This window comes from Camelina sativa, chromosome 11 (assembly GCF_000633955.1).
Source record: "Camelina sativa cultivar DH55 chromosome 11, Cs, whole genome shotgun sequence".
NCBI classification, from domain to species: domain Eukaryota; kingdom Viridiplantae; phylum Streptophyta; class Magnoliopsida; order Brassicales; family Brassicaceae; genus Camelina; species Camelina sativa.
Window position 1 is genome coordinate 13,575,979 of NC_025695.1, and position 24,727 is coordinate 13,600,705.

The following is a 24,727-nucleotide window of genomic DNA, read 5'->3' on the forward strand; positions in this document are numbered from 1 at the left end:
TTTCATGCATGCGATCGTTACATTTTGAATACTCGCTGATTTGTTACGACCGAGATTATGAACAAAATATACTAATCTCGAAACATAAACGAACAAAAGTAAATAGGACTAATATCGAAATGTAGTTTATTTAAATACGAAGCTTGAAGACAGAGTTTTATCCATTTGTACGATCGTTTTGCGTAATTACATCATCAAAACTAACTGAATCTTATGTATATTACATTGGACAGTTAAAAAGAGCGATAAGCGACGGCATCAAGTGCCAATTATAATAAATATATAATTATGTCGATAAAGCAAAAATATTCAATACCAAACCTTACACCATATATTTATAACTCGACCGTCTCTATCCAGTGACATTATATATAATATGTGCATGCGCACAATATTATAATACGTGTGCGAGTGTGTGCGAGAGAGAGAGTGAATAATATACGAGGTAATGATAATGGACGAGGATGGTGATTCATGAAAATCCAATAAGATAGAAAAGGAAAGGAGTAAAATATGAAAATGAGGTCAAAGGGCGAGAGCACTTATGTGTCTCGTGTTGGTTTTGGATTGGTGGAGTTGGACATTTTCACTATTTTTCTATTTACACATTTGATTCATCAGGAGATTTCATTACAAAGAAGAATATTCAAAAAAAGTTTCAACCCCATTCGAGTAAAGATATTATAATCTGTATTTTTACATTTGTCAATTGTCAGGACGTGTGGTAGTGTATACTTTAAGATTCCACTAAGTCGAGGTTTAAGTGATTTAGTTAAAAGGATAAGTTTCGAACCAATCACACTTCTTACATTGTAATAATGTTTTTAACTGAATAGTTTTCTTATCCAAATCCAGATTTCATCATCAAAGGTGTGCAAATTTTGATTGTCCAAAATATTATGCAACACATCAGTAAATCACTAGCTAGAGCATCGTGGATTCGTGGTGACATTTATGTATGTTTTAGGGTTTAATCAATGACTCAATGACGACATATAAAAGGAATTTACTTCTTTCTTTTAAATGTATACATATTTAGTGAGTTAGTGTTTTACTTGTGAGAAATGGATACCAAAAATATTGGGAAAGGATTAGCATGAAGGTGATATAGTGTTCTTATCTCTCTATGTGTCATATGCCACTCTTACCCATTTTAATGGTTCACATTTTTAGTTGACTATTACGTATTTAAAGTTAGACTAGAAGAAACAAAATCATAATGAAGAGTTAATGTATATATAATACGGTCTATAATAACTAACTTTATCTCCATCTCAAATGTTCGTAACCAAACCAGATCAGATCACATTCACATGTATACTGCGTCGAGTCCAATTTGTTGATCAGGGATACAAACAACGATACTGATATTAAACATATGATCTGCAAGAATCACAACCAGTATACTCATGGAAATAAATATTGTGTCGGTACATGAATGCGTGACAGGGTATTGATAAAATACTCCTAATACATATTCTGATACAGATTTCATAATAGGAAAAGAACCCATCTAGAGGATTAACAACAATTTCCAAAAAAAAACACAAAAGAAAAGAAGAAAATCATCTAAATTTTTTACAAGAGAAGGTCGAAGAAGTAGCAGCAGCCTTGACACCAACAACACCAGATCTTCTCTTCATGCATTTGGGATCAAGTGATAGTGATGGCGAAGAGGGAACGTGACGAATCACAAACGAAGAGGACAATGTTGATGACGAAACAAAGAGATTGGTGATNAGTTTCAACCCCATTCGAGTAAAGATATTATAATCTGTATTTTTACATTTGTCAATTGTCAGGACGTGTGGTAGTGTATACTTTAAGATTCCACTAAGTCGAGGTTTAAGTGATTTAGTTAAAAGGATAAGTTTCGAACCAATCACACTTCTTACATTGTAATAATGTTTTTAACTGAATAGTTTTCTTATCCAAATCCAGATTTCATCATCAAAGGTGTGCAAATTTTGATTGTCCAAAATATTATGCAACACATCAGTAAATCACTAGCTAGAGCATCGTGGATTCGTGGTGACATTTATGTATGTTTTAGGGTTTAATCAATGACTCAATGACGACATATAAAAGGAATTTACTTCTTTCTTTTAAATGTATACATATTTAGTGAGTTAGTGTTTTACTTGTGAGAAATGGATACCAAAAATATTGGGAAAGGATTAGCATGAAGGTGATATAGTGTTCTTATCTCTCTATGTGTCATATGCCACTCTTACCCATTTTAATGGTTCACATTTTTAGTTGACTATTACGTATTTAAAGTTAGACTAGAAGAAACAAAATCATAATGAAGAGTTAATGTATATATAATACGGTCTATAATAACTAACTTTATCTCCATCTCAAATGTTCGTAACCAAACCAGATCAGATCACATTCACATGTATACTGCGTCGAGTCCAATTTGTTGATCAGGGATACAAACAACGATACTGATATTAAACATATGATCTGCAAGAATCACAACCAGTATACTCATGGAAATAAATATTGTGTCGGTACATGAATGCGTGACAGGGTATTGATAAAATACTCCTAATACATATTCTGATACAGATTTCATAATAGGAAAAGAACCCATCTAGAGGATTAACAACAATTTCCAAAAAAAAACACAAAAGAAAAGAAGAAAATCATCTAAATTTTTTACAAGAGAAGGTCGAAGAAGTAGCAGCAGCCTTGACACCAACAACACCAGATCTTCTCTTCATGCATTTGGGATCAAGTGATAGTGATGGCGAAGAGGGAACGTGACGAATCACAAACGAAGAGGACAATGTTGATGACGAAGCAAAGAGATTGGTGATGTCTCGAAGAGGCTGCCTAGATCTTTTCCTTCTTATTCTGATTTGTGTTTTTTCTTTATCAATGGATGAAGAATTCAGAGGCTTGGCAAATATCGTGGCCATGTTTGAAGGTGCGATATTCTCTTTGTTGTCGCTTTGAGACTTTAAATCAAGAGCGGCCATTGATGTAGCAGAGAGAGAAAGAGAGAAGAGTCAGAGAAAGAGAGAGAGAGAGAGAGAGAGAGAGAGAGAGAGAGAGAGAGAGAGAGAGAGAGAGAGAGAGAGAGAGAGAGAGAGAGAGAGAGAGAGAGAGAGAGAGAGAGAGAGAGAGAGAGAGAGAGAGAGAGAGAGAGAGAGAGAGAGAGAGAGAGAGAGAGAGAGAGAGAGAGAGAGAGAGAGAGAGAGAGAGAGAGAGAGAGAGAGAGAGAGAGAGAGAGAGAGAGAGAGAGAGAGAGAGAGAGAGAGAGAGAGAGAGAGAGAGAGAGAGAGAGAGAGAGAGAGAGAGAGAGAGATGGAGGTGGATTGAGGATGGAAGGAGGAACTGAGGAAATGTATATGAAGAATGTGAATAGGAGGGACTTTGAACCAGATTTGGAAGTGACGGATCTGAGATTTGATTTTTGATGTTTTCATTTTGTGGAGGGATTTTGAGAATTGTTCTAAAATCCTGAAACTTGTAAAGAGGGCTCTGTGTTGTGGAGGGAACTAAGAAGATTCTCTGTTTTCTGTTTTGGTTCGAAATTTAAAATATTTTGGTATAGAAATGTTTGACTTGGAGACCAGACGCTGGTATGTTTTACCGTTTTACGCGCCCCTTGGTTTTAGCCTTTTAGGATGTGCGCCAAAAAGAAGAGGGAACAACCGGGTTAAAAAAAAAAAAAAATTAGAAAATCATTTTATCAAATTGGACTCAACAAGACTTATATTATTGGGCTTTATTTATGAGCCCATTTAGTTTTTCGTTTGTAATGAATTTACTTGGTTTGGGACCTAGATACGTATCTGTGTATGCATTTAGATTCAACCCCTTCATATTTTAAAATCATCATAACCAGATATAGTAGTCGTGTATGGTACGATTGATGATACGTATCTGTGTATGCATTTAGATTCAACCCCCTCAATCATCTAACTCACGTAGTAGTCGTGTATGGTATGATTGATGGTACGTCTTTCACGTGTATTGATGCGAGACACAATTGAAAAGAACACCCGATTTACATTTAACACATTTCTAATTCATTATCTGTTAACCATCAAACTTTTAATATGTTCCACATTTTAATGTGTTTTTCTTTATTATCTTAAAAGACGATTGTAAAAGATTGATCAAAGCTTTTCTGATTGATACTTGAAAGAGAATACAACTTGCTCCTTATATACGGAGACTTCAACTACTGGAAACACAAAACAACTAACTCCAAAGAAATAGCAAAACACAACTGAACACAACCCATGACTCGTTCTAGTCCACGACTCACGACTCTGCTCCTACAAACTCGGTTTGAATTATTCTTGCTTTGACCACTTCAAACCCAACATACCTTCCCCCAAACTGAATGCGGCTAACGCATTACAGTTTGCTCTTTGATCTTCGGATTCTCCTGCACTCCAAGCAGCTCTCTCAGCTTGAAGAACGTATCAAGCTTCAAAGGCTTTGTCATGATATCTGCTACTTGGTCCTTAGTTCCACAATGAATCAAACTAACCTCTTCTTCCTTCACTAAATCACGGAGAAAATGAAACCTGACCTGAATGTGTTTAGTTCTGCCATGTAGGACAGGATTCTTTGAAAGCTTGATCGTAGAACTGTTGTCACAAAGAACGTTAACACACTCCTCCTTGGCTTCATTGAAACTTCCCAGTACCCTCTTCATCCAAAGACATTGAGTAGCACAAACCGATGCAGCAATGTACTCCGCCTCTGTTGTGGAAAGAGCCACAACTGGCTGCTTCTTCGAACTCCATGCTACAGCTGCATTACTCATCATGAAAACGTACCCAGAAGTGCTTCTTCCACTGTCTATGTCACCAGCAAAGTCGCTGTCTGTGTATGCTTTTAAGGAGCCTTCCCCGTCACCTGAATACAACAGCCCCATTGCTAAAGTTCCTTTAATGTACCTTAACACTCTCTTGACAGCCAAGAGGTGACCAGCCTTGGGTTGCATCATAAAACGACTCAGAAAACACACCACAAACATGATATCGGGTCTTGTAGCAGTGAGATACATAAGACTACCAATCAACTGTTTGTATAAGGATGGATCTGCATCTTCTCCCTCCATCTCCTTTGACAGCTTTGTTCCGGGAACAATCGGATTATTCACCGGATTACACTCGTCCATCCCGTACCGTGCCAACACCTCAGCTGCATATTTCTTTTGACAGATAAAGATCCCATTCTCACTCTGTTCTACCTCCACGCCTAAGAAATAACGCATTTTCCCCAAATCCGTCATCTCAAACTCCTTTTTCATTGAAGCCTTGAACTCCTCACACAACTCTGCATCATTTCCTGTGAAGATAAGATCATCAACATATAGACTTACAATGAGCACTCTTCCTCCATGTTCATTTTTTATGAATAGAGTGTGTTCAATTTCACACTTGATGAAGCCCTCCCTTTGAAAGTACTCTTCGATCTTGCTGTACCAAGCCCTCGGAGCCTGCTTGAGACCATAAAGTGCCTTCTTTAATTTGTACACTTTGTTCTCCTCATCACCTTTCACGTAACCTTCCGGTTGCTCCACAAACACAGTCTCCTTTAACACTCCATGAAGGAACGCGCTCTTGACGTCAAGTTGATACACACTCCACCTTCTTTTAGCCGCTTCAGCAAGTAATATCCTGATAGTGTCCCACCGTGCTACTGGTGCGAAAACTTCATCGTAATCAACCCCATGCTTTTGTGAATATCCCTTAGCAACAAGTCTCGCTTTAAACTTGTCGACTTCTCCCTTCTCATTCAGCTTGGTCTTGAATACCCATTTAACTCCAATCTTTTTCATCCCTTCAGGCAATTCAACCAACTCCCACGTACCATTTCTTTCAATTGATTGGATCTCGGCGTCCATTGCTTCTTTCCACTTCGATTCCTCAGCTGCTTCCCAATAGTTCACCGGATCATCAAGAAAGACGTTTAAAGCCCAATGTAATTCTTCTTCTTCCTCATCAGTGGAGCCCTCTCCCCTTACATAATCCTGTAAATATCTTGGTGGAGCTCTGGTTCTTGGTTGCACTTGAACTGTTGCAGCAGGTGTAGTTGATGTTGTTGTGATATGCGGCTCTGCCTCAAGATTCTCAGCTTCTTCCCGAGTGTTGTTTGTGTGCGAACTCTGACTTTCTGCAACCTCTTCTTCTTCTTCAAACAACAACACATCATTTGTTTCTTCAGCACTGCTTCGTTCCCACCTCCAATTTTGATTTTCATCAAATATGACATCCCTGCTCACAATGACCTTGTTTTCAGTGGGATCAAACATCTTGTAAGCTTTGGAGCCATCACTTACACCGAGAAATATGCACCTCTGGCCTCTGTCATCAAGCTTCACTCGTTTTTGGTTTGGGACATGAGCATATCCAACACACCCAAACACTCTGAAATGCTCCACATTCGGTTTGATACCAGTCCAACACTCTTGAGGTGTCGTCTCCTTTAATGCAGTAGTGGGGGACCGGTTCAGAATGTGAGTTGCCCAGCTCGCAGCTTCTCCCCAGAATTTCTTCGGTAGACCCTTTTCAATGAGTAAACATCTCACCATGTTCATGATAGTTCGATTTTTACGTTCTGCAACGCCGTTTTGCTGAGGTGTAAACGCTGCTGTGATTTGTCGCTTGATACCATTGGATGCACAGAAATCATTAAACTCCTTAGAAGTGAATTCTCCTCCACGATCACTTCTTAGACACCCTATTTTCACTCTTGCTTCATTCTCAACCATTAGCTTAAAGGTTTTGAAAAATGTGAACGCTTCACTCTTCATAGACAACAAGTAGATCCAGCTTTTTCTGCTAAAATCGTCGATAAAACAGAGAATGTACCTCTTTTCTCCAATTGTATTAGGCTGAATGGGTCCACACAAGTCAGTGTGTACAAGCTGCAGCTTCTCCGTTGCGCGCCAATTAGCTTGCTTAGGGAAGACTTCTCTGTGTTGTTTTCCCTTAGCACATACCTCACACACCTCATTTACTTTCTCAATTGGGGAAAGCCCTACCACCATCTGCTTTGTTGATAGACTCTGCAAGCTTTGTTGATTCAGATGTCCAAATCTTTTGTGCCATAGATTTGGATCATTGTTTGACACTTGCAAGCACGACATTTCCGAAGACTCGGCTAGGATGGCGAACATTCTATTAGTTGTCATAGATGTGCTCATGATCAGACCCCAATCATCATGAAACACTTTGCAGCTCCCATCTTTTATGAGTATTGCCATCTTCCTTTCTTGCAACTGTCCAAGGCTCAAGAGATTTGTTGTTAACTCTGGTACATAGTACACATCTGATATGATGTGGCTTCTCCCTTTGAATGTTAATCTTACGCTCCCTTGGCCTTGAACCCTCATCTTCGAATTATTTCCCAATCTTACCGTGTGCATCGCCTTTTCATCCAGATTAGTGAACCAGCTTCTATCTCCCGTCATGTGATTTGAGCAGCCCGAATCCAGAAACCACACACGATCTCTCTGCGATCCCTCCTCTTCTACAAACGACATCAGCAATAATTCTTCTTTCTCATGTAACTCAACATAGTTTGCAGTACTGTTCCAAGCAGGGCACTCAGATTGGTAGTGTCCCAGCTTGTGACACTTAAAGCATTCTATGGTGGCTCTGTTGTTGAATCTCCCACGACCTCTGCCTCTAAAGCCTCCTCTTCCTCTTCCTCTACCTTCAGATGAGATTTTCAAGACATGTTCTTCTTCTGCCACTCCTCCTCCCATTCGTTGTTCATGAACTAGAAGACTGCTTTGAAGCTCATCCAAGGTCAGCTTATCGAGATTACTTGATTCCTCAATTGAACACACCACATAGTTAAACTTCATTGTCAGAGATCGCAAGATTTTCTCCGAGATACTGTTCTCACTTAGCGCATCTCCATACGCTCTCATCTTCTTTGCTATTGCAAGGGTCCTTGCAAAATAGCTATTCACGTTCTCTCCATCTCGCATCTGTAGGATCTCGTACTCCTTACGCAAGGCTTGGAGTTGTGCCCGCTTCACCTTTGTTGATCCTTCAAACTTCTGTTTCATGCTCTCCCAGATTTGTTTGCTTGTATCCGTGTTGAGGATTGTGTCAAGAATGTCTCTATCGATGGATTGATAGAGAAAATTCTTGAGTTTCAGATCCTTCAGCTTCTGTTCCTCAATCACCTTATGTTGCGCCTCAGTAGGGACGACCCCGTCAACCTCACTGATCCCATTCTCTATGAGATCCCAATACTCCTTCGAACGAATGAAATTCTCCATCAAACGTGCCCAATGATCATAGTGACCATCGAACTTTGGAATAGCTGGAACCACGAACCCTTTCGCACTGTTACTGCTATCTCCCATCGGAATTTCGTTCTCTCTCTCTGCTCTCAACAACTCAGGTCTCGTTAGTGATGAGCGCTCTGATACCAAATCTTAAAAGACGATTGTAAAAGATTGATCAAAGCTTTTCTGATTGATACTTGAAAGAGAATACAACTTGCTCCTTATATACGGAGACTTCAACTACTGGAAACACAAAACAACTAACTCCAAAGAAATAGCAAAACACAACTGAACACAACCCATGACTCGTTCTAGTCCACGACTCACGACTCTGCTCCTACAAACTCGGTTTGAATTATTCTTGCTTTGACCACTTCAAACCCAACATATTTTCCAGCAAAATGAGAAAAGAGGATCAAGTTACCTTTGGACTAATGTGACGTCAACCTTTCTGTACGTTTGACGATAACGTGTTGGTGTAAATCCACTGAACCTATATAAACTCGGGCCAATAGGACATGCCATCAGGTCAAGAAATGAACAATCGGAGTGTACTCGACTCTTCAGATAAAGTCTCTTGAGATAGTTTCTAAGAAAAGAAAAAGGATCATGATTCTAACCTCATAAAGCAACAGTTGTTTGAGTGTTCTTCATGTGTCCCTTATAGTCAACTTGGCTGCGAACTTCTGGACCATACGAATGTTTCTGATTATTAAGGCAATACACACGAATTTTCGTTATACATAGACAAAATTTAACACAGGCATTAAAAAACAATTAAAAGGATATCTTGTCTTCATATAAAGGATGGTTGAGAATCAGCAGCTTATTGTTGTTTACTACAGCACGGACAAGTAACTCTTTCGCTTCCTCATGTTTCTTCTTCAGAATGTTGCAGATCTGCAAATGGAACAAAAAGGCATAACTAAAAAGATTTCGAAATGTCTGTACTATGAGAATGGTCCTGATCGAGACGCGAGCTCTGCAACCTCTGTTTATATTTTTAGAAACTTACATTGTCGAGTTCTTTTGCGTATGCTTCAGCTTTCTCTATGTTATCAGCATTCTCCGTGATTGGGATCTCCAGATTTGCCATGTTTATGTTCTGGTAATGAGACTTAGTCCGTGGACTTTCCTTGACAAGTTCTTTTGTTGTATCATTATCTATTATACTCTCTTGCATTGAGAACTGGAAATCAATTGCGTGACAAGTGTTAAGTAAGCTACAGAAAGTTTGTCCTGATAACAATAATCAAAGATTTGTTGGTGAATCTAACCTTTCCTTGCACAGCTCTATGTGTGAGCTCCTCAACGTTCCTGTGCAACCTCAGCCATATCATTTATATAAGAACTAATGAAGCAAGGTTATAGATTTGGTTTAGATAAACAAAACTAGAAACCTTTTTTCTCTTGGAGACATAGAAAAACGTTTAAGTTGTGGCTTCAGTGACCTATCTGCATCCTGTGGAAGTAAAAATACTTTTATTTGAGCTCCAGATATGTTCACGAAGTAAGAACACAAAAATGTGAGTTGAGGAATAAACCTCATCAGCTTTCCGCTTTAAAGAAGATGGGCAGTGCAGGATTTGTGTTTTGTCTCTAGGAGCCAAATGATGAACCTCAGAGCTTTTTTTAACTGGCGCTTCAGTTTTTCTCTCCTTGCTTATGGAAGAGCTAACTTCTGGTTGCACTGCAGAACTCGGTTGGTCTTTATTTACTCCAATTGTCCTATAGTGGAAGAGATTAGGGGATTTGAATTGATATGTTATCGTAAAATTCCATACTAGAATCTGTTTTGTGTTCCATTTGTACCTTTGAGTTTTCACTGCACGAAGATCAGATATAATATTTCCAAGTTTAGGCCTTTCGAGAGATGCAATCCTGGACTTCTGCAAAGATTCGGCTCCAGAACTCAAATGTTTGCTTAGCTTCTGAGTCAAGCTGGAAGCATCAAGTTTTGAGCTGTGAAAAAATCAAAATGCAAGGAAGCTTAAGATAGAACAGTCTAATAGAACTTCCTAAGATAAAATTTAACGGCTACTAGTTTATAAACAATGAGTCACATCGGGTTATAACCTGTTTAGGGAGCATGGCAAGAGATAGGAAACAAGTGAATGAAAATGAGTTTATTTTACCTTATATTGATCTGCAAGATGGACTTCTCTCTAGTTGTATTTTTGGCTTGCAGCTTTAAATGATCCATCTGCCCAGCCACATTTTCTACAGTCTTGGGATTTGAATGGTCCTTGTCGATTATCTTTTCATAGGAACTGCTGGTAGAAGTAATTGGATTATATCATCTTAAAAGAAAGAGAGAAGCTTATTCTTATGCTTTACTATAAAAGCCCAGAACATTACCTGGTCGGATTAAGATTTGCTGCATTTTTTTCGGAATCTGTGTTGACAAGCTCAATCGGACATGATCTAGTTTTGGATCCAGGTAACGCATCTTTAGTATCACGTCTGCATATTGGAGAGAAACGAAATAGTGAAAAAATAGTTACACAGACGACGAAGAAAATAAATACTACCTCCTATCATTTGAAGGGATCAAGTTCGATCCAATCCTTTCTCGGGCAACTGGCTGCATCTTTGTTTGAATTGAAGAGGACTCCAACACATGGGATTGTGGTTTTTCTGGCTTCTTAAAGAACTTGGATCTGATGAGTCCTGAGTCTTTGTTTTGCATGGCCCTCAAATTATTGATCCCTAGCTCGCTGCACTCAGTTAGATATATATATTTCAGCTTCATAGTTTACTGGCAGAATGACAAATTACCTAATAAATTTTTGGGGTATAATAGAAGAAGTTTGTTTTGTTTTTTCTAACCTGTGTGATGGATCCAGAGGTAGCTTTCCACTCAAATCTTCTACCTGGGCAGTTTGGCTTGGACGAGTGCCTGGTGGTATATTTCCTGAGAAAGTTGTTAGAGAACGTCCAGGATCTGGAACACACAGTGTTCCATTAGCGTGATCGTGTATTTCTGCCTGAGTATGTGTACTCATTTCTTCCTTTTGATGTTCTATCTTGTCTGAACATAGCTGAGATGAGATGCTTGCTGAAGTTTGTTCAGTCTTCTCATAACTTGATTCCATGGTGGAAATCATTTTATTCTTGGCGCTCTGTTCTAGATCTTTAGCACTGTCTTCTTTTGTGCCAGGCCTGTAGATTTCATGGATACCTGGACTAGTTCCTCTGCTTACTGCAGTATGTGCAGTCTCAGAAGCATGTAATGGCGAGGGTGCTGCGGTTTCAGTTAAAGGACGTGGTTCATCCTTTTCTTCAACCATTGAACATGATGTCTTAAATGGTGAAGTGTTTATGGATTGAGGTTGCACAGGCATTGTATGAGTTGTTGAGGTTTTTAAACTTGGACCTTGAGGTGATTCCACCGCCTCCAAATTTTCCATGCTCTCTAATGTAGCTTGATCAGAGTGTGTGCTACTATCAACAACCACAGTAGCTGTAGTCTTGGAACCTTGGTTCTCTTTTTCAGCTGAAGCTTTTACCTGTACATCTGTATTTGCCTTGGAGGGAGCTTGTCTAGTTATTGGTAAGTCTAGATCAAAGTCCAAATCGTCTGACTTATCAATCTTTCTTCTTGCAGAAATTTCTTCGCAATCCATGTTCTTGCTCATAGTCTTGTTTCCCTTCTTCAGTGGGCTTGAACCAAGATCAAAGTCCAAATCGTCTGACTTATCAATCTTTCTTCTTGCAGAAATTTCTTCGCAATCCACGTTCTTGCTCATAATCTTGTTTCCCTTCTTCAGTGGGCTTGAACCAAGATCAAAGTCGTCTAACCTGCTTGCAGAAAAACATGGTGTTAAGTAATTTCAGATGACATAGATTTTAAAAGAAAATTGATTTATAGTGGACTCATACGCATCAAAATCATAAGAGAAGGCAAATGGATTCTTTTTCTGTTTTGAATTTTCACTAGATTTATCATCAGAGCTTTCTTTCGTTTTTGTGGTTTTCTTGGCTGGGCTTGAGAAATCAAAGTCTGGCATGTCCATTTTGAATGATGATAGATTTCCAAAATCTCCACCTAGATCGAAACCCATATCCCTGAGAAAGAGAGAGAAACAGAACCATATGAGACAGTAGGCCTGTTGTCAAGCAACAGCAACTTAGAGTATTCATCAATGATCAAAGAGGTAAAATTCCATGTTGAACTACATTCGCTTAGATGCAAACATGGTTTAAGATGTATATCACATAGGTTACACTCACAGCTTGAAGGCATTCTTCTTATTTTTTGCTGGTGAGTCAAAGCCAAAATCCATTGGATCATCATCCGTCATTGACTTAAAGTTCCATGTGTCCTTTTCCATGTCTTTGTCTGCAGGTAAACCATGGAAATTAAAAGACAATGTACTATGACCTGTTTTAACTATGGCAACATCTTATGGTCTCTACCTATGCCACAAAAAACCACAACTGGCAAAAAGTTGAGGAATAAAACAATGAGTAAGATAACGAAGACTGAAAGATAACTTGCATGATCTTTCTGATGTTAAGCTTTTAACATCAAGTTACCAAGAAGTCTATTTGATGTTTCCTTCTCTTAAATGTATTTTTCCACAAGTGACTTGAAAGGCATTTCACTAACAATTCCATATTTGTATGATTTGTTGGATTCAATAACTTTCGGATCATAGAAACTAACTCTTAAACACTTGAAAAACCATACCGAGCATTAGATCTTTCTCCTGAGTATCTGTAGAACTTCTTTTAGCAGATGCAGACATGGCAAAATCTGTTCAGTATTCCTCTTGACAATCAACTGCAATGGAAAAAATCTACCATCAAAATCATTTCAGCAATCACTCACGAAAGTACCTTATGTTATGTGATGAACACAAAGCAACCAACACATAAATCACGCTGCGTCACAAACTAAAATATAGCAGAGAAGAACAAATGTTATCACACAAATCATAAGTTCCATTAAAAATCTTCTAAAACTATCACTAAGGAGCTATGACGCATAGGTCTTGAGTTAAGGAGAAGAGACTGAGGAAAATAACAAATCAAACAGTGTGATTATCCGAGAAGCAATCAAAACGAAGAAGAACAGTAGCAGAAATCAAATTCTGAGATTCAACACCAGTTTAGCCAAAACAAACCAGACGATTCGTAGATTTTAGGCAAGGAGACGCCACTCGAGACTATTTGAGTATTTTCAGGAAGAACGAGCAGTACGAAACTAAATTTAGGAGAAACGAGAATCAGAAGTGAAAAATTAAACACAGTCCGAACATTTCTACACACAATCGATATCTCTAACAAAGAATCAACGATCGTCAAATCGTCGAACCTCAACTAAACCGAAAGCCAGAACAACGCGCAGAAGAGTGAGAGATTCTACTTAATCGAAGAGAAACGAGAGTAGATTCTTACCAGTTGAATCTGAGGTATGCGCTAACGGTAAAACGTTCAACGGGAACAAGACGATGGCACCGGAGAGAAAATCGCCGACGGAGGAACTCGGAAGGGGGAAGATTTGAAATTAGCTAAGCGAATGATTTTGATTTGGGCCTTTCTACTTTTTTTTTTTTTTTTTAATAACCATCTGAAAAAGTTGACTAAATTGCAATTTACTAGTTTTCAAGGGGCTGAATAATAATAATTTATTTATTAAAAAAAAAATGAAAAAGGGGATAGAGAAGAGAATCTATCTTCTTATCCTGCTGACCTGACCACAGAGGAAGCAAACATAAACCAATAGAAACCAAATTTTCTTAAGGAGAGAACAAAGCCAATCAGAAAGCTGAGTAAACCTCTGAGCTCACACAAAAATGGCGTCTCTTCTTGGAACATCTTCCTCCGCAATCTGGGCTGCTCCTTCTCTTTCTTCTTCTTCTTCTTCTTCTTCTTCTTCTTCAACACCTTCGACCTCCCCCATTTGCTTCAGACCAGGTAAACCAAAATTCTCTCGAAACCTTGAACCCTTGCTGTTTCCATAATTCGCCAAAACGAAGTGAGTTGGATTCTTGTTTGTAGGGAAAATTTGTGGAAGTAAGTTAAATGCAGGAATCAAAATAAGGCCAAAGAAGAACAGGTCTCGTTACCATGTCTCGGTTATGAATGTAGCCACTGAAATCAACTCTACTGAACAAGTATGTATGCAATTTTTTTTGATGATGTTTTCACATAAAGTTTAAAACTTTGCTTGATTTTTTAAGTTAGGAACGTATATATTGATTGTTGTTGATGTAATGGTGGTTTTTTGGGTTTTAGGTAGAGAAGAAGTTTGATTCAAAGAAGAGTGCAAGGCCGGTTTATCCATTTGCAGCTATTGTAGGGCAAGATGAGATGAAGCTTTGTCTTCTGTTGAATGTGATTGATCCAAAGATTGGTGGTGTGATGATTATGGGAGATAGAGGAACTGGCAAATCTACAACTGTTAGATCATTGGTTGATCTGTTGCCTGAGATTAAGGTAGTTGCTGGTGACCCTTATAACTCTGATCCGATTGATCCTGAGTTCATGGGAGTTGAGGTAAGAGAGAGAGTCGAAAGAGGAGAGCAAGTTCCAGTTGTTGCAACTAAGATTAATATGGTTGATCTTCCATTGGGTGCAACAGAAGATAGAGTTTGTGGAACAATTGATATTGAAAAGGCTTTGACAGAAGGTGTTAAAGCTTTTGAGCCTGGTTTGTTGGCTAAGGCCAATAGAGGGATTCTCTATGTTGATGAAGTCAATCTCTTGGATGATCATTTGGTTGATGTTCTTTTGGATTCAGCTGCTTCTGGTTGGAACACGGTTGAGAGAGAAGGTATTTCGATTTCTCACCCGGCTAGGTTTATCTTGATTGGTTCAGGAAATCCTGAAGAAGGAGAGCTTAGGCCACAGCTTCTTGATCGGTTTGGAATGCATGCGCAAGTAGGGACGGTTAGAGATGCTGATTTACGTGTCAAGATTGTCGAAGAGAGAGCTCGTTTCGATAGCAACCCAAAGGACTTCCGTGAAACTTACAAAACCGAGCAGGACAAGCTTCAAGACCAGATTTCAACTGCTAGAGCAAATCTTGCCTCGGTTCAGATTGATCGGGAGTTGAAGGTGAAGATCTCTAGGGTGTGTTCCGAGCTCAATGTAGACGGGTTGAGAGGAGACATTGTGACTAACAGAGCAGCAAAAGCACTTGCAGCTCTCAAAGGAAAAGATCGAGTTACTCCAGATGATGTTGCTACCGTTATCCCTAACTGCTTAAGGCACCGTCTGAGGAAAGATCCTCTGGAATCTATCGATTCAGGAGTTCTAGTTTCCGAGAAGTTCGCCGAGATTTTCAGCTGAAAAGGAGATTCGATTCTGTGATCATTTTTTCTTAACTGTTCCTACTCTGTAAACGGTGAGAAGAACCAAAACTATAAACAGGCAAGATCTGATTGAATATAGAGTCTATGCTTTATCCATTAAGTTGAGTTGTTCAAATCATATACTCAATAGAACTCTGTATGTTTTTTTTTTTTTTTGCATCTGCAAACAGTCTTGCATTGAATAATGAAGCTATAAAACTATCAAGAAACGGTGTCAGGATCAACTGTTATTATGTCTTGAATTGCTGGTGATAGGCTTGTTGACTAGAAGGAGATAGCGTTTTGCCGGTTCTGGTAAAAGTGTGGAGCAACTTCAGTCAGCCAAGATGGATTGATAGTTACGACATTCCGCATATATTGACGCTCTGTTGAGACAATGGATTGGTAAACCACCCATTTCGGATTCACCCTGAAGATTGTATATAAATATACCAAATAAGCTTTCCATTCCAAAAGAAAAATCTTCAAACGTTGTGATGTTATTGAGGCTTTTGCTAAAATCATAGCAACAAGTACTACTAACCTGAATAATACGGATGACGGGTGAATATAAACTTCTTCAGAGCCTCTAATGGTCTTAAATACCCCATTGCTATGTGGCTAAAACATCACAACACAAAAATAAAATTTTGATTTCTTTAAAAAACCGAAAAGGATGTGTAGAAACAGAAACTTGAAATGTGTTACTTACTTCTAAGCGGCATGCATTAGCGAAAAACCCTGCAGTCACAGCTTTTCGCACAGCCTGAAAATAAAGTAACATTAAAAACCTGCAACCTTTTTTATTGTTTTCAGTTGAAGCAAGGTGGTATGATTTCCTACCTCCATGTCTCCGTCACATGATTTCAGGGTGACGCCTAATCTCCGAGCAATCCGTTTGAGTTGATCCCTGATTTCAACCACTTTTTTCTGCCAAAGGAAACAAAAACAAATAAAAATTGGAGCCCCGAATATAAGGACTAAATGCCAACTCTGTTATTATACAAACCATGGATTGGTAGTTGAGGAAGTTCTTGGCACACCACTGTGAAGACTTTTTCGACTCAAGAAACCCTTTGTATACATTCAGGAATGTGACATGGTCACCCTGAATAGACAAGAACAATGATGATTACTGTCAAAAAAAAAAATGAGATATAGTTTGCTCATAGTTATGTGGCAATATATACCTCTGCAGCTGCAAATCTCAGTTTGGCTTCATCCTGTTCTTTCTGTACTCCCCTAGCAATGACCCAAACGGACTGCATATAAACAATATTAAGATTTCATCCATTTAGTTTCAAATCCCATAGATCAAATGGAAAACAAAACATTAGAGCTGCAATATGGTTCTTATGCATTATAAAAAAGAAACTTTTAGCAGAGGAAAAGGGTGAAGAGTCTTTACTTGGATAGAGAGAACTGCAGCGATTGTAATGATCTCATCTGTACAACCAAGCTCACTTGAAGCTAAAATCATTTTTGATATCATTGGGTCCTAGCAAGACAAAACTGAGACGTAAACATGCAGCAGAGAATGCAAATGAATTTTATAAGTAACTCAAGGTTAAGAAGAAATAGTACCAGTGGAAGTTCTGCAACTTGGAATCCTGTTGGCGATGTGAGTTTTGCATCATCATCAAGGATCTGAAGTGAATAGAGTACTTCAAGTGCCCGGATCATTGCTTGTGGGGATGGAGGTGAAGGCCAATCAAAACCCAATATATTATCTATGCCCAAAGCCTTTAGCTGAAAAAATAAATCAACAGAGCTTGAACATTTTAGGACAAGAACTTCTTCTCATCTGGTTTTATACATGCTGGAAAGGTGAAAAGCTTGAATTTTTTTTTAAAAACTATCTATACTTTTGTGTAACACATCCCAAATTGTGAGTTCTTAAGAAAAGCTATATGACAAGAGCTGAGTAAGTATTGGACCTGTATTACAGTAGAGACAAGATTCGACCTCTGCATTTCCGGTATGCCTTCTCCAGGCATTTGGTTGAGAAAATAATCTTCAGTGTAAAGCCTAGTTACCATTGAAAACCATATATTAGGAAGAAGACTAATGAGCACAAAACCATTAAATAAGGCACAATTCTGTCACTTTTATAAACGGAAAGAGAGTTACCTGTAACACTTCCCAGGTCGGACTCGCCCAGCCCTACCAGACCTTTGTCTAGCAGATGCTTTGGATATTGGTGCCACCACAAGACTTTCGATATCTGAAATCTGTGAGGGTAAGAAATGTTAAATCTGTGAGGGTAAGAAATGTTAAGATGTTTCGGAAATGTCCAATATATTACACAGGACGGAACTAAAAGATATAAATAAAAGAAATGGAGATGGAGTTACTGGGTTATAGAACTTTTGCTTCGAGAAACCACTATCAATCACATAGACAACACCCTGGAAAATTAAAGGAAACAGTTTATTGTCAATGATGTTTCAGCAATATATGTATGAGAAAAAAACTTGCAACGAAAAGACAATAATGAGGGAACCTTGCCTCCAGAGTCAATGATGTTTCTGCAATATTTGTTGAGAGTATAACTTTTCTCTTTCCTCTGGGAGTTGGAGAAAAGATCAATTCCTAATATAAAGAAATGACAAAACAACATCTCCTCGTTTCAGTTTTTTCTCAAAAAGTATGGTTTAGCTTGTCTAGAGGCTTGCAACAAGAACCAACCTGATCTGATCGAGAAAGTCCTGAATATAGTGGCAGAGGTAGCAGTCCTGGAATAGATATGAATTAGAATATAGTGCTGAAAAACTGAGGGTAAATGCTAAAGTTGATTGACACGATCTTATTATTGTGTAACATGTATTATACCTGAAGAATTCTTTTGATTGCTATGAGCTTCTTCTTCAAGAAGTTTAATTGCAGTTTCAATATCTTCTTGACCAGTAAGAAATACAAGAACATCCCCAGGTGGCTCCTGAACATAAGAAGATACAATTTTAAGATAACAGCCCAAGGAAAATAATATACTACAAGATTTTAACACATTGGATGATTACAAAGCACCAAATCAAAGTACCCGCTCATTTATCAATAATATCGTTGAAACAACTGATCGAATATAATCTGAGACAGGCTCCTCAACATAGTGAATTTTCACACTGAAGCCTCTGCCCTAAGAAAATTTCATCAACAAAACAAGTATCAGAAACTATTACACTGAAAAAAGAGTAAAGAAAAAATAGTCTTAAGCAAGATAGGAGTTCCAATATACCTCGAAAGATAAGATTGCAGGTTCCAACTTTGGTCCCTGGGCACTACCTTCTGGCGCATGGCGTTTTTTGCTATTTATTTTTCATAATGTATAAGAATATATATCGTATTACTGATTCCAAAAGCCCGAGACTTCCAGGGAAAAGAACTATAACCATTGAGTAAGATGAGAACCTGGAATTGAAGAAATTGAACATGGCTTTTGCTTCGATTGTGGCGGACGATATAATCAGGCGTAGCTCAGGACGGCGACGTTGTATCTGAGATTAAAAATTTATAGGAATTTAGAAAGCAAACTGTAAACTAAAGAGTTCAAAAAGATCTGATGAAGTCTATTTCTTAATGCTATACCTTCTTTAAGAGACCCAGTAAAATGTCAGTTGAAATAGATCTCTCATGAGCTTCATCTATCATAATAACACTACACAATGACACATATGATAAGAGAAGGTTAACCAGCACCAGTTACTAACCTAACTTATAAACTGTACGAGATTATGCAGTGCAACAAAAAACATTACCTATACTTTGACAAGAGAGGATCTTCCATCATCTCTCGGATTAAAACCCCATCTGTGAGAAATTTTACACTAGTCACACCCTGTACTAACCAAGCAAAAGATCTTTGTAAGCATCATCAGAATAGTCCATAAAATTAAGGAAAAACAGAAGAATGTTAAGGGAAGAGTCTCACGGAAGTTGTCTGATCTTCAAATCGAATTGTGTAGCCAACTTCATTCCCAAGATTTACTCCCATCTCTTCAGCCACTCTTGCAGAAACCGCCTAAGCAAATTACAAAAGAAAGAGTATTATGTGATCAAGCACGAATTGCCAAACTTGAGCTGAGACATCACTTTTCAAACTGAAGCTGTAAGGTTTGGTGGAGGAAAGAGAAAACAAACCTGGACAGCTAAACGTCTTGGCTGTGTGCAAGCAATAACTCGGCCTCCTTCAGCCCATCCAGCTTCTTTCAGGTACTACAAAATATGATAAACAAAGCGGTATCAACACTTGCGGGCAAGAAACAAGAAGATTCTGCTAGTGATTGAATTGAAGATATCTCCAGTTTCTCCAACTTCCTAACCAGCTAATGAGCTAAAACATTGCAGGATTTTGAGAAATTGAACAAGTTTTATGCCTCTCTAGCTACATTGCGCATATGTCGGAAAGTAACTATTACCATCCAATTCATAACCTTTTAACTCCAATCAAAACTTGCCTATTGGTCTAAGAACCCTGAAATCAGCAAAGCTAGGTGCTTTCCCCCAAAAAAAACTAAACCAAGAACAAAGAAGGAAGAACAAACCTGAGGAATCTGAGTGGTTTTACCACTGCCCGTCTCGCCAACGATAATGGTGGTAGCGTGATTCTCCACCAAATAGAGAATCTCAGTTCTGTACTTGTACACTGGCAATCTCTGTCTTTGCTTCTCTATATTCGCATACCCATTACTACAAATTCCCAACCTTTTAAGTTATAATCAACCGTAGAACAAGCACGAGTACTTAACCACAGCAATAAAGAGAGAGAGAGAGAGAAGCTTACCTAGAAGAAGACGAGGATGCGAGATTGTTGGACATGAACACTATACCTCCTTCTCCATCATCTTCGAAACGACGTTTCTCAGTCCCTGGTTTCCAAAACGCCATCTTTTTTTTTTTCTCCCAGAGAGCTTTTGGCTTCTTCGGTTGTTTCAGTTAAATGTGTCGCCTCTTTCTCTCTTCTATGCCTATTTCTTTGGATGTTCACGGTGACGGTGAGGCGGTCACCGGCGATTTACAGGTTCGGTTCTAATTTAGGCATTTGGTTTAAATTATTTCGGTTCAATTTCAAAAAATTTCAAATTTGGTTCGGTTTAGTTTCGGTTATATGTTCATCATCCTTCATCAGGAGGACTTATATCAATTGCAAGAAAATGAACTGTCTTGCTGCTTCTGTGTTTCCTTCTTCTCACACAACTCTACTCCTCAACAAGCTCTCACCTTTACTCCTCCGACGCAATCGCCGCCACCAAAGTCAGCGACTTCACCGTCGGAATTATCAGATCAGCGCAATGAGAGCTGTAATCCAGAGAGTCTCATCTTCCTCTGTTACTGTGGATGGTCAAATCGTATCGGAGATTGGCCATGGTCTCTTGGTTTTAATTGGAATCCATGAATCAGATACAGATTCTGACGCTGATTACATGTAAGCTTGCACAAAAAATATCACCGCTAGCTTAATTCTTCCATTTAAAGTTTCGTTATAAAGATTCTGACATTTAAACAATTTTTTTTAGATGTCGAAAAGTTTTAAACATGAGACTGTTCACTAATGAAACCACTGGCAAAGGATGGGACCAAAATGTAAGTTTTGTTACAATGGATTCGTTTTATGAACTTTAAAAAAAAAAATTGAACTTGGATGCGGTTTTGTGCAGGTAATGCAGAGGAATTATGGAGTTTTACTTGGTAATGCATCTGTTTATTATGCTTTACCTTCTGATTAGAGAAAGATTCAGCTTCTGGTATATGTGTACTGAGATGTGTCTCCTTTGCTTGCTCTGGTCTTTGGATCTTGTTTGTGTTAATACAGTTAGTCAGTTTACATTATACGGATTCTTGAAAGGTAACAAACCTGATTTTCATGTCGCAATGCCACCTGATAAAGCCAAACCATTTTACGCTTCTTTAGTCGAGAGATTCCAGAAAGCATATAATCCTGATGCTGTAAAGGGTACTAGTACACATTCTCATTGTTCTTTCTTGATCAAAACTTGGGAGCTTCACCATTTTTGTTTAGTCTTTCTGAATTGGTCAACTCTTATTCTTTATAAAACAGATGGTGTGTTTGGAGCTATGATGCAGGTAAGAGGTTAATCCTTCCTATAGTCAAATTTAATCCATTGACATCGACTTTGTGTGGTTAAAACAAGTTCTCTTGCTTATGACATTACTTGAATCATATTGTAAGGTCAATCTTGTAAACGACGGTCCAGTCACGATGCAGCTCGAATCACCTCAATCCTCCAAGTAAGCAAAGATGTTTTGCATAAACTTTATCAGGCACTGATTTGTTACTTAAGCAAGTCTTAATTTGTTGCAGGAATGAGACAAAGGCATCAACATAATCATAAAATCACTCATCTTGAATTCTTGTATCAGTGAAACTATAGAAATACCTACCATTCTGTGAAACTCGAATCATATCTATTGATGTGAAACAGTCATAATTCATTGGACGGTAACTGTTAATTCCTGCATTACATGTAACTTCTCTGCTTTTAATGAAAGCCTCTAGATTTGCTAAAATCGTGGTTCCTAGATGCCTAATGCTTTAAGCTTTTGCCTTGAGTATCATTCCAGCTGTAAACAACACTTCTTTCCCGAACGATAGAATCTCGATTTTCCTGTAACAACCATGAAAGCTTTTGATTGGACAAAGGAAAGCTATATATTGTAAATGAATTAAGGTTAAAAGAAACTGCTGCTTACTGATCTACTTGCTTAAGACTAGTAAATGCAGAGATGATACTATTGCATATCTCTGTTATAGAGTCTCCGTCATTTGGGTTAGAGAATGTGAGCCGAGCCTGAAGATAACTAATCAAATTAGGACAAGGAAGCAAAGAAAAAACTCAGAATGTGGAAAGAGAAACAAAGATATCATTCATTATTACCAGAAAGGCATGTCCGATGAGGATCTGAACAATGTCAGCTCCTATCTTTTTAGTAATGTTCTTCGAATTTGTGCCACTTGAAAAGGTCTTTAAGATCCCATTTAGTGTTTGTGGACCCTCTGCTTGAGGAATGTTTGATCTTCGGGTACGAACAGAAGGCTGCAACCAAAGATAAATTTCCTCAAGAGAGAAAAATCAAAGAATTAACTATACGAACAACATTTGCTGGAGAAGATGAACAAAGGGAAATCAGAGGATTATAAACAAACCTTAGGAATGTATTTGGTGAGGTATTGGAGAACAATCTCTAGCTTCCATATAGGATCGTCAAAAACCTGCTTGAAAAATGTGCACTCAAGAACCACAGAGAAGAATTTAGACAACACAAAGAGTTTCAAAAGGTGGTTTTTTTGTCCCTTACCTGAAGAAAATTTGACAGCAAGTATCCATCATAAGTCAGCTCGTCAAGAATGATCTCCATTGCAGGGGTCCTGCACAAAAATGGATCACAAACATGGCGAAACACACAATTCAAAAGAGAGGCCGAAATTTGAATACCTTACGCCATCTCCTCTAGAGGTAATCCCTTCTAAGTCAGCTTTCTGCTTTGAGGCATCAAGGTCCATGATCTAAACAAGGAACATACATGTGAGAGAAGAGAACTTCAAATATAGTAACTTCAATACTCTGGTCATACATAACCTACAACTTACCATGACTAGAAGTTCCTTCATAGCAGAAAGTGTGCCCTTGTGCAATTCTACCAAACTGATAGACTTTTCATCAGCATTAATGGTTGCACACATTGTTGATAGGTAATCTTTCATTAGAAGTTTGAACTTCACTTGTCTTGAAGCCTACAAATGGAACCACAACACTAAGTCACGGATAAAGTTATGGAGTACACTAGTTCTAAGCCATTGATTATGGGATGTACCAGAAGTAGATTCAGTGAGGATTCCTTTAAAAGACTCCAGTTGTTGGTTTCTGGAGCACAAAAAGGACACAAAGCTTCTGAAATTGTCCCCAGATTACACAAGAAAAAAGACAAAATCTTGAAACTATGACGACATCATACGTACGTACCTTTATACACTTGATTTCGTGGTGTAAAATCCAACTTAAGAACATGAACAAGATACTTGAACAGGAACATATTTCCCAGGATCTACAGAATTCCAAATAAAAGGAGCAAGAGGTGTTAAATTTAAGCGTATCTGCAACAGAGCAAGGCAAAACAGGGTTTCGTAGAAACAAGTAAACCAACCTTTAATTCCGATTCCTCAGACCCATTAACTCCTTTGTTCATGTTTTGAATCAGCTGTTGAAAAACTGAAATCACAAAAGCAATAAGTCATACAAAACAAGAACCCAACAAAAAGCTAACTCAATAGAGGAGACAGCGTCCTTACATAAGCTTTTCACTGATAATTCCTTACCATCGAAATCAACATCAGACCCGAAATCAAACGGTGACCAAGCCTGCCATACAAAACCATTAACAAACAAATGCAATCAACCATACCTACCATAACTAAGAATGAACAACAGATCAAAACTTTAGTAACAAGTACCTCGTCAACGATTTCCAACTGATCAGCTGAATCAGATACATAAACCCAAGGAAACCGCTGAAAACAAAAACAAAATCATAAGCAAAACAATGAAAACTTACACAAATTGTGGAGACAACAAAAAAAAGAAACTACAGAACATCAAAGAACCTGATGTAATTGTGTCAAAAGCTGGAAACTTGCTGTTATAAGTTCCAATGTTCTTCCAAATCTCAATATCCTAAACATCGCTTGGTACATTTTGCTAGAAATTTAACAAAAAACCCAAATCAAAATCACGAGTCTTTTGAGGCAATATTTCTACAAAAAAAAACAGAGTAAAGTACTTGGTTGGAGGAATTCCAATTTCGGGTACAAGTGAAGCAGCACGAACAGCTTCCAGATACTGCAAACCTAGGGTTTCATTCAACGGATCAATATAGCAAAACCAAACAAAGGGTAAAAAGCGGAAACGAAGACGGAAACTGAGAAAACGTACGATCTTCGTTAGCGTCGCGACTGTCTTTAGCGCCGGTGGAATCAAGCATGGCCAAGGTGTTTGCTTCCAAGCCACCGCCATAGCCACTCATCACTCTGCTAGTACTATTGTTACCCTTCGTCTCTTTCGACATCTTCTCTTCCCCAAATTCGCTAATTTCTTCGCAGCGGAACAATTACAAAAAAAAAAAAAAAAAAAAAAAA

General features: G+C 38.3%; 8 protein-coding genes across 13 annotated transcripts; 3 read left to right on the forward strand and 5 right to left on the reverse strand.

Annotated features, from left to right (window-relative positions):
* Positions 1,405-1,754, reverse strand: LOC104727933. The gene has a single exon (XM_010446987.2). It carries the CDS (start codon positions 1,752-1,754, stop codon positions 1,566-1,568), a length of 189 nt encoding a protein of 62 aa, XP_010445289.1. The 3' UTR covers positions 1,405-1,565.
* On the reverse strand, positions 2,491-3,055 carry LOC104723211. The gene has a single exon (XM_010441540.2). It carries the CDS (start codon positions 2,985-2,987, stop codon positions 2,652-2,654), a length of 336 nt encoding a protein of 111 aa, XP_010439842.1. The 5' UTR covers positions 2,988-3,055; the 3' UTR covers positions 2,491-2,651.
* Positions 3,273-3,595, forward strand: LOC109127586 (the record flags this gene model as incomplete). Its single annotated transcript, XM_019232532.1, has 1 exon — positions 3,273-3,595. A coding segment is annotated over one exon (156 nt), but the record flags the coding sequence as incomplete, so codon positions are not given.
* On the reverse strand, positions 8,450-13,815 carry LOC104723212 (uncharacterized protein At4g18490-like). 4 transcript variants are annotated; one of them, XR_002034354.1, is made up of 17 exons: positions 13,682-13,815; positions 12,972-13,064; positions 12,512-12,620; positions 12,161-12,346; positions 11,108-12,079; positions 10,810-10,995; positions 10,637-10,741; positions 10,414-10,551; positions 10,091-10,240; positions 9,823-10,006; positions 9,679-9,740; positions 9,556-9,595; positions 9,294-9,467; positions 9,068-9,178; positions 8,899-8,979; positions 8,703-8,771; positions 8,450-8,615 (listed from the first exon to the last, which is right to left on the reverse strand). XR_002034354.1 is itself a non-coding variant. In XM_010441542.1 (16 exons), exons 2-15 carry the CDS (start codon positions 13,027-13,029, stop codon positions 8,929-8,931), a joined length of 2,523 nt encoding a protein of 840 aa, XP_010439844.1. In that variant the 5' UTR covers positions 13,030-13,064; positions 13,682-13,815; the 3' UTR covers positions 8,450-8,771; positions 8,899-8,928. The 4 variants fall into 4 exon arrangements, 3 of the variants coding, with proteins under 3 accessions (XP_010439844.1, XP_010439845.2, XP_010439843.1); XM_010441542.1 differs by having other exon boundaries at positions 8,450-8,771; positions 10,414-10,548; XM_010441543.2 differs by having other exon boundaries at positions 8,450-8,771.
* On the forward strand, positions 13,983-15,700 carry LOC104723216 (magnesium-chelatase subunit ChlI-1, chloroplastic-like). Its single transcript, XM_010441547.2, has 3 exons — positions 13,983-14,200; positions 14,285-14,400; positions 14,522-15,700. The coding sequence occupies exons 1-3, from the start codon at positions 14,080-14,082 to the stop codon at positions 15,575-15,577; spliced, it is 1,293 nt and encodes a 430-aa protein (XP_010439849.1). The 5' UTR covers positions 13,983-14,079; the 3' UTR covers positions 15,578-15,700.
* Positions 15,667-20,581, reverse strand: LOC104723214 (probable pre-mRNA-splicing factor ATP-dependent RNA helicase DEAH9). Its single transcript, XM_010441546.2, has 23 exons — positions 20,360-20,581; positions 20,121-20,265; positions 19,717-19,791; positions 19,508-19,597; positions 19,335-19,414; positions 19,165-19,234; positions 18,988-19,073; positions 18,815-18,884; positions 18,620-18,715; positions 18,412-18,517; positions 18,268-18,314; positions 18,088-18,171; positions 17,934-17,987; positions 17,710-17,810; positions 17,517-17,607; positions 17,164-17,328; positions 16,988-17,077; positions 16,770-16,841; positions 16,589-16,687; positions 16,423-16,509; positions 16,292-16,345; positions 16,124-16,200; positions 15,667-16,009 (listed from the first exon to the last, which is right to left on the reverse strand). The coding sequence occupies exons 1-23, from the start codon at positions 20,461-20,463 to the stop codon at positions 15,865-15,867; spliced, it is 2,088 nt and encodes a 695-aa protein (XP_010439848.1). The 5' UTR covers positions 20,464-20,581; the 3' UTR covers positions 15,667-15,864.
* On the forward strand, positions 20,708-22,104 carry LOC104723213 (D-tyrosyl-tRNA(Tyr) deacylase-like). Its single transcript, XM_010441544.2, has 7 exons — positions 20,708-21,001; positions 21,093-21,159; positions 21,234-21,264; positions 21,389-21,529; positions 21,635-21,660; positions 21,767-21,825; positions 21,899-22,104. Exons 1-7 carry the CDS (start codon positions 20,730-20,732, stop codon positions 21,921-21,923), a joined length of 621 nt encoding a protein of 206 aa, XP_010439846.1. The 5' UTR covers positions 20,708-20,729; the 3' UTR covers positions 21,924-22,104.
* Positions 22,109-24,707, reverse strand: LOC104723217. Of its 3 annotated transcripts, none has more exons than XM_019232970.1 (15): positions 24,525-24,707; positions 24,373-24,431; positions 24,197-24,290; positions 24,047-24,103; positions 23,885-23,954; positions 23,740-23,804; positions 23,559-23,640; positions 23,410-23,459; positions 23,186-23,329; positions 23,031-23,101; positions 22,894-22,963; positions 22,742-22,807; positions 22,473-22,631; positions 22,288-22,385; positions 22,109-22,202 (listed from the first exon to the last, which is right to left on the reverse strand). In XM_019232970.1, exons 1-15 carry the CDS (start codon positions 24,603-24,605, stop codon positions 22,130-22,132), a joined length of 1,239 nt encoding a protein of 412 aa, XP_019088515.1. In that variant the 5' UTR covers positions 24,606-24,707; the 3' UTR covers positions 22,109-22,129. The 3 variants fall into 3 exon arrangements, with proteins under 3 accessions (XP_019088515.1, XP_019088514.1, XP_010439851.1); XM_019232969.1 differs by having other exon boundaries at positions 23,912-23,954; positions 24,373-24,439; XM_010441549.2 differs by having other exon boundaries at positions 24,373-24,439.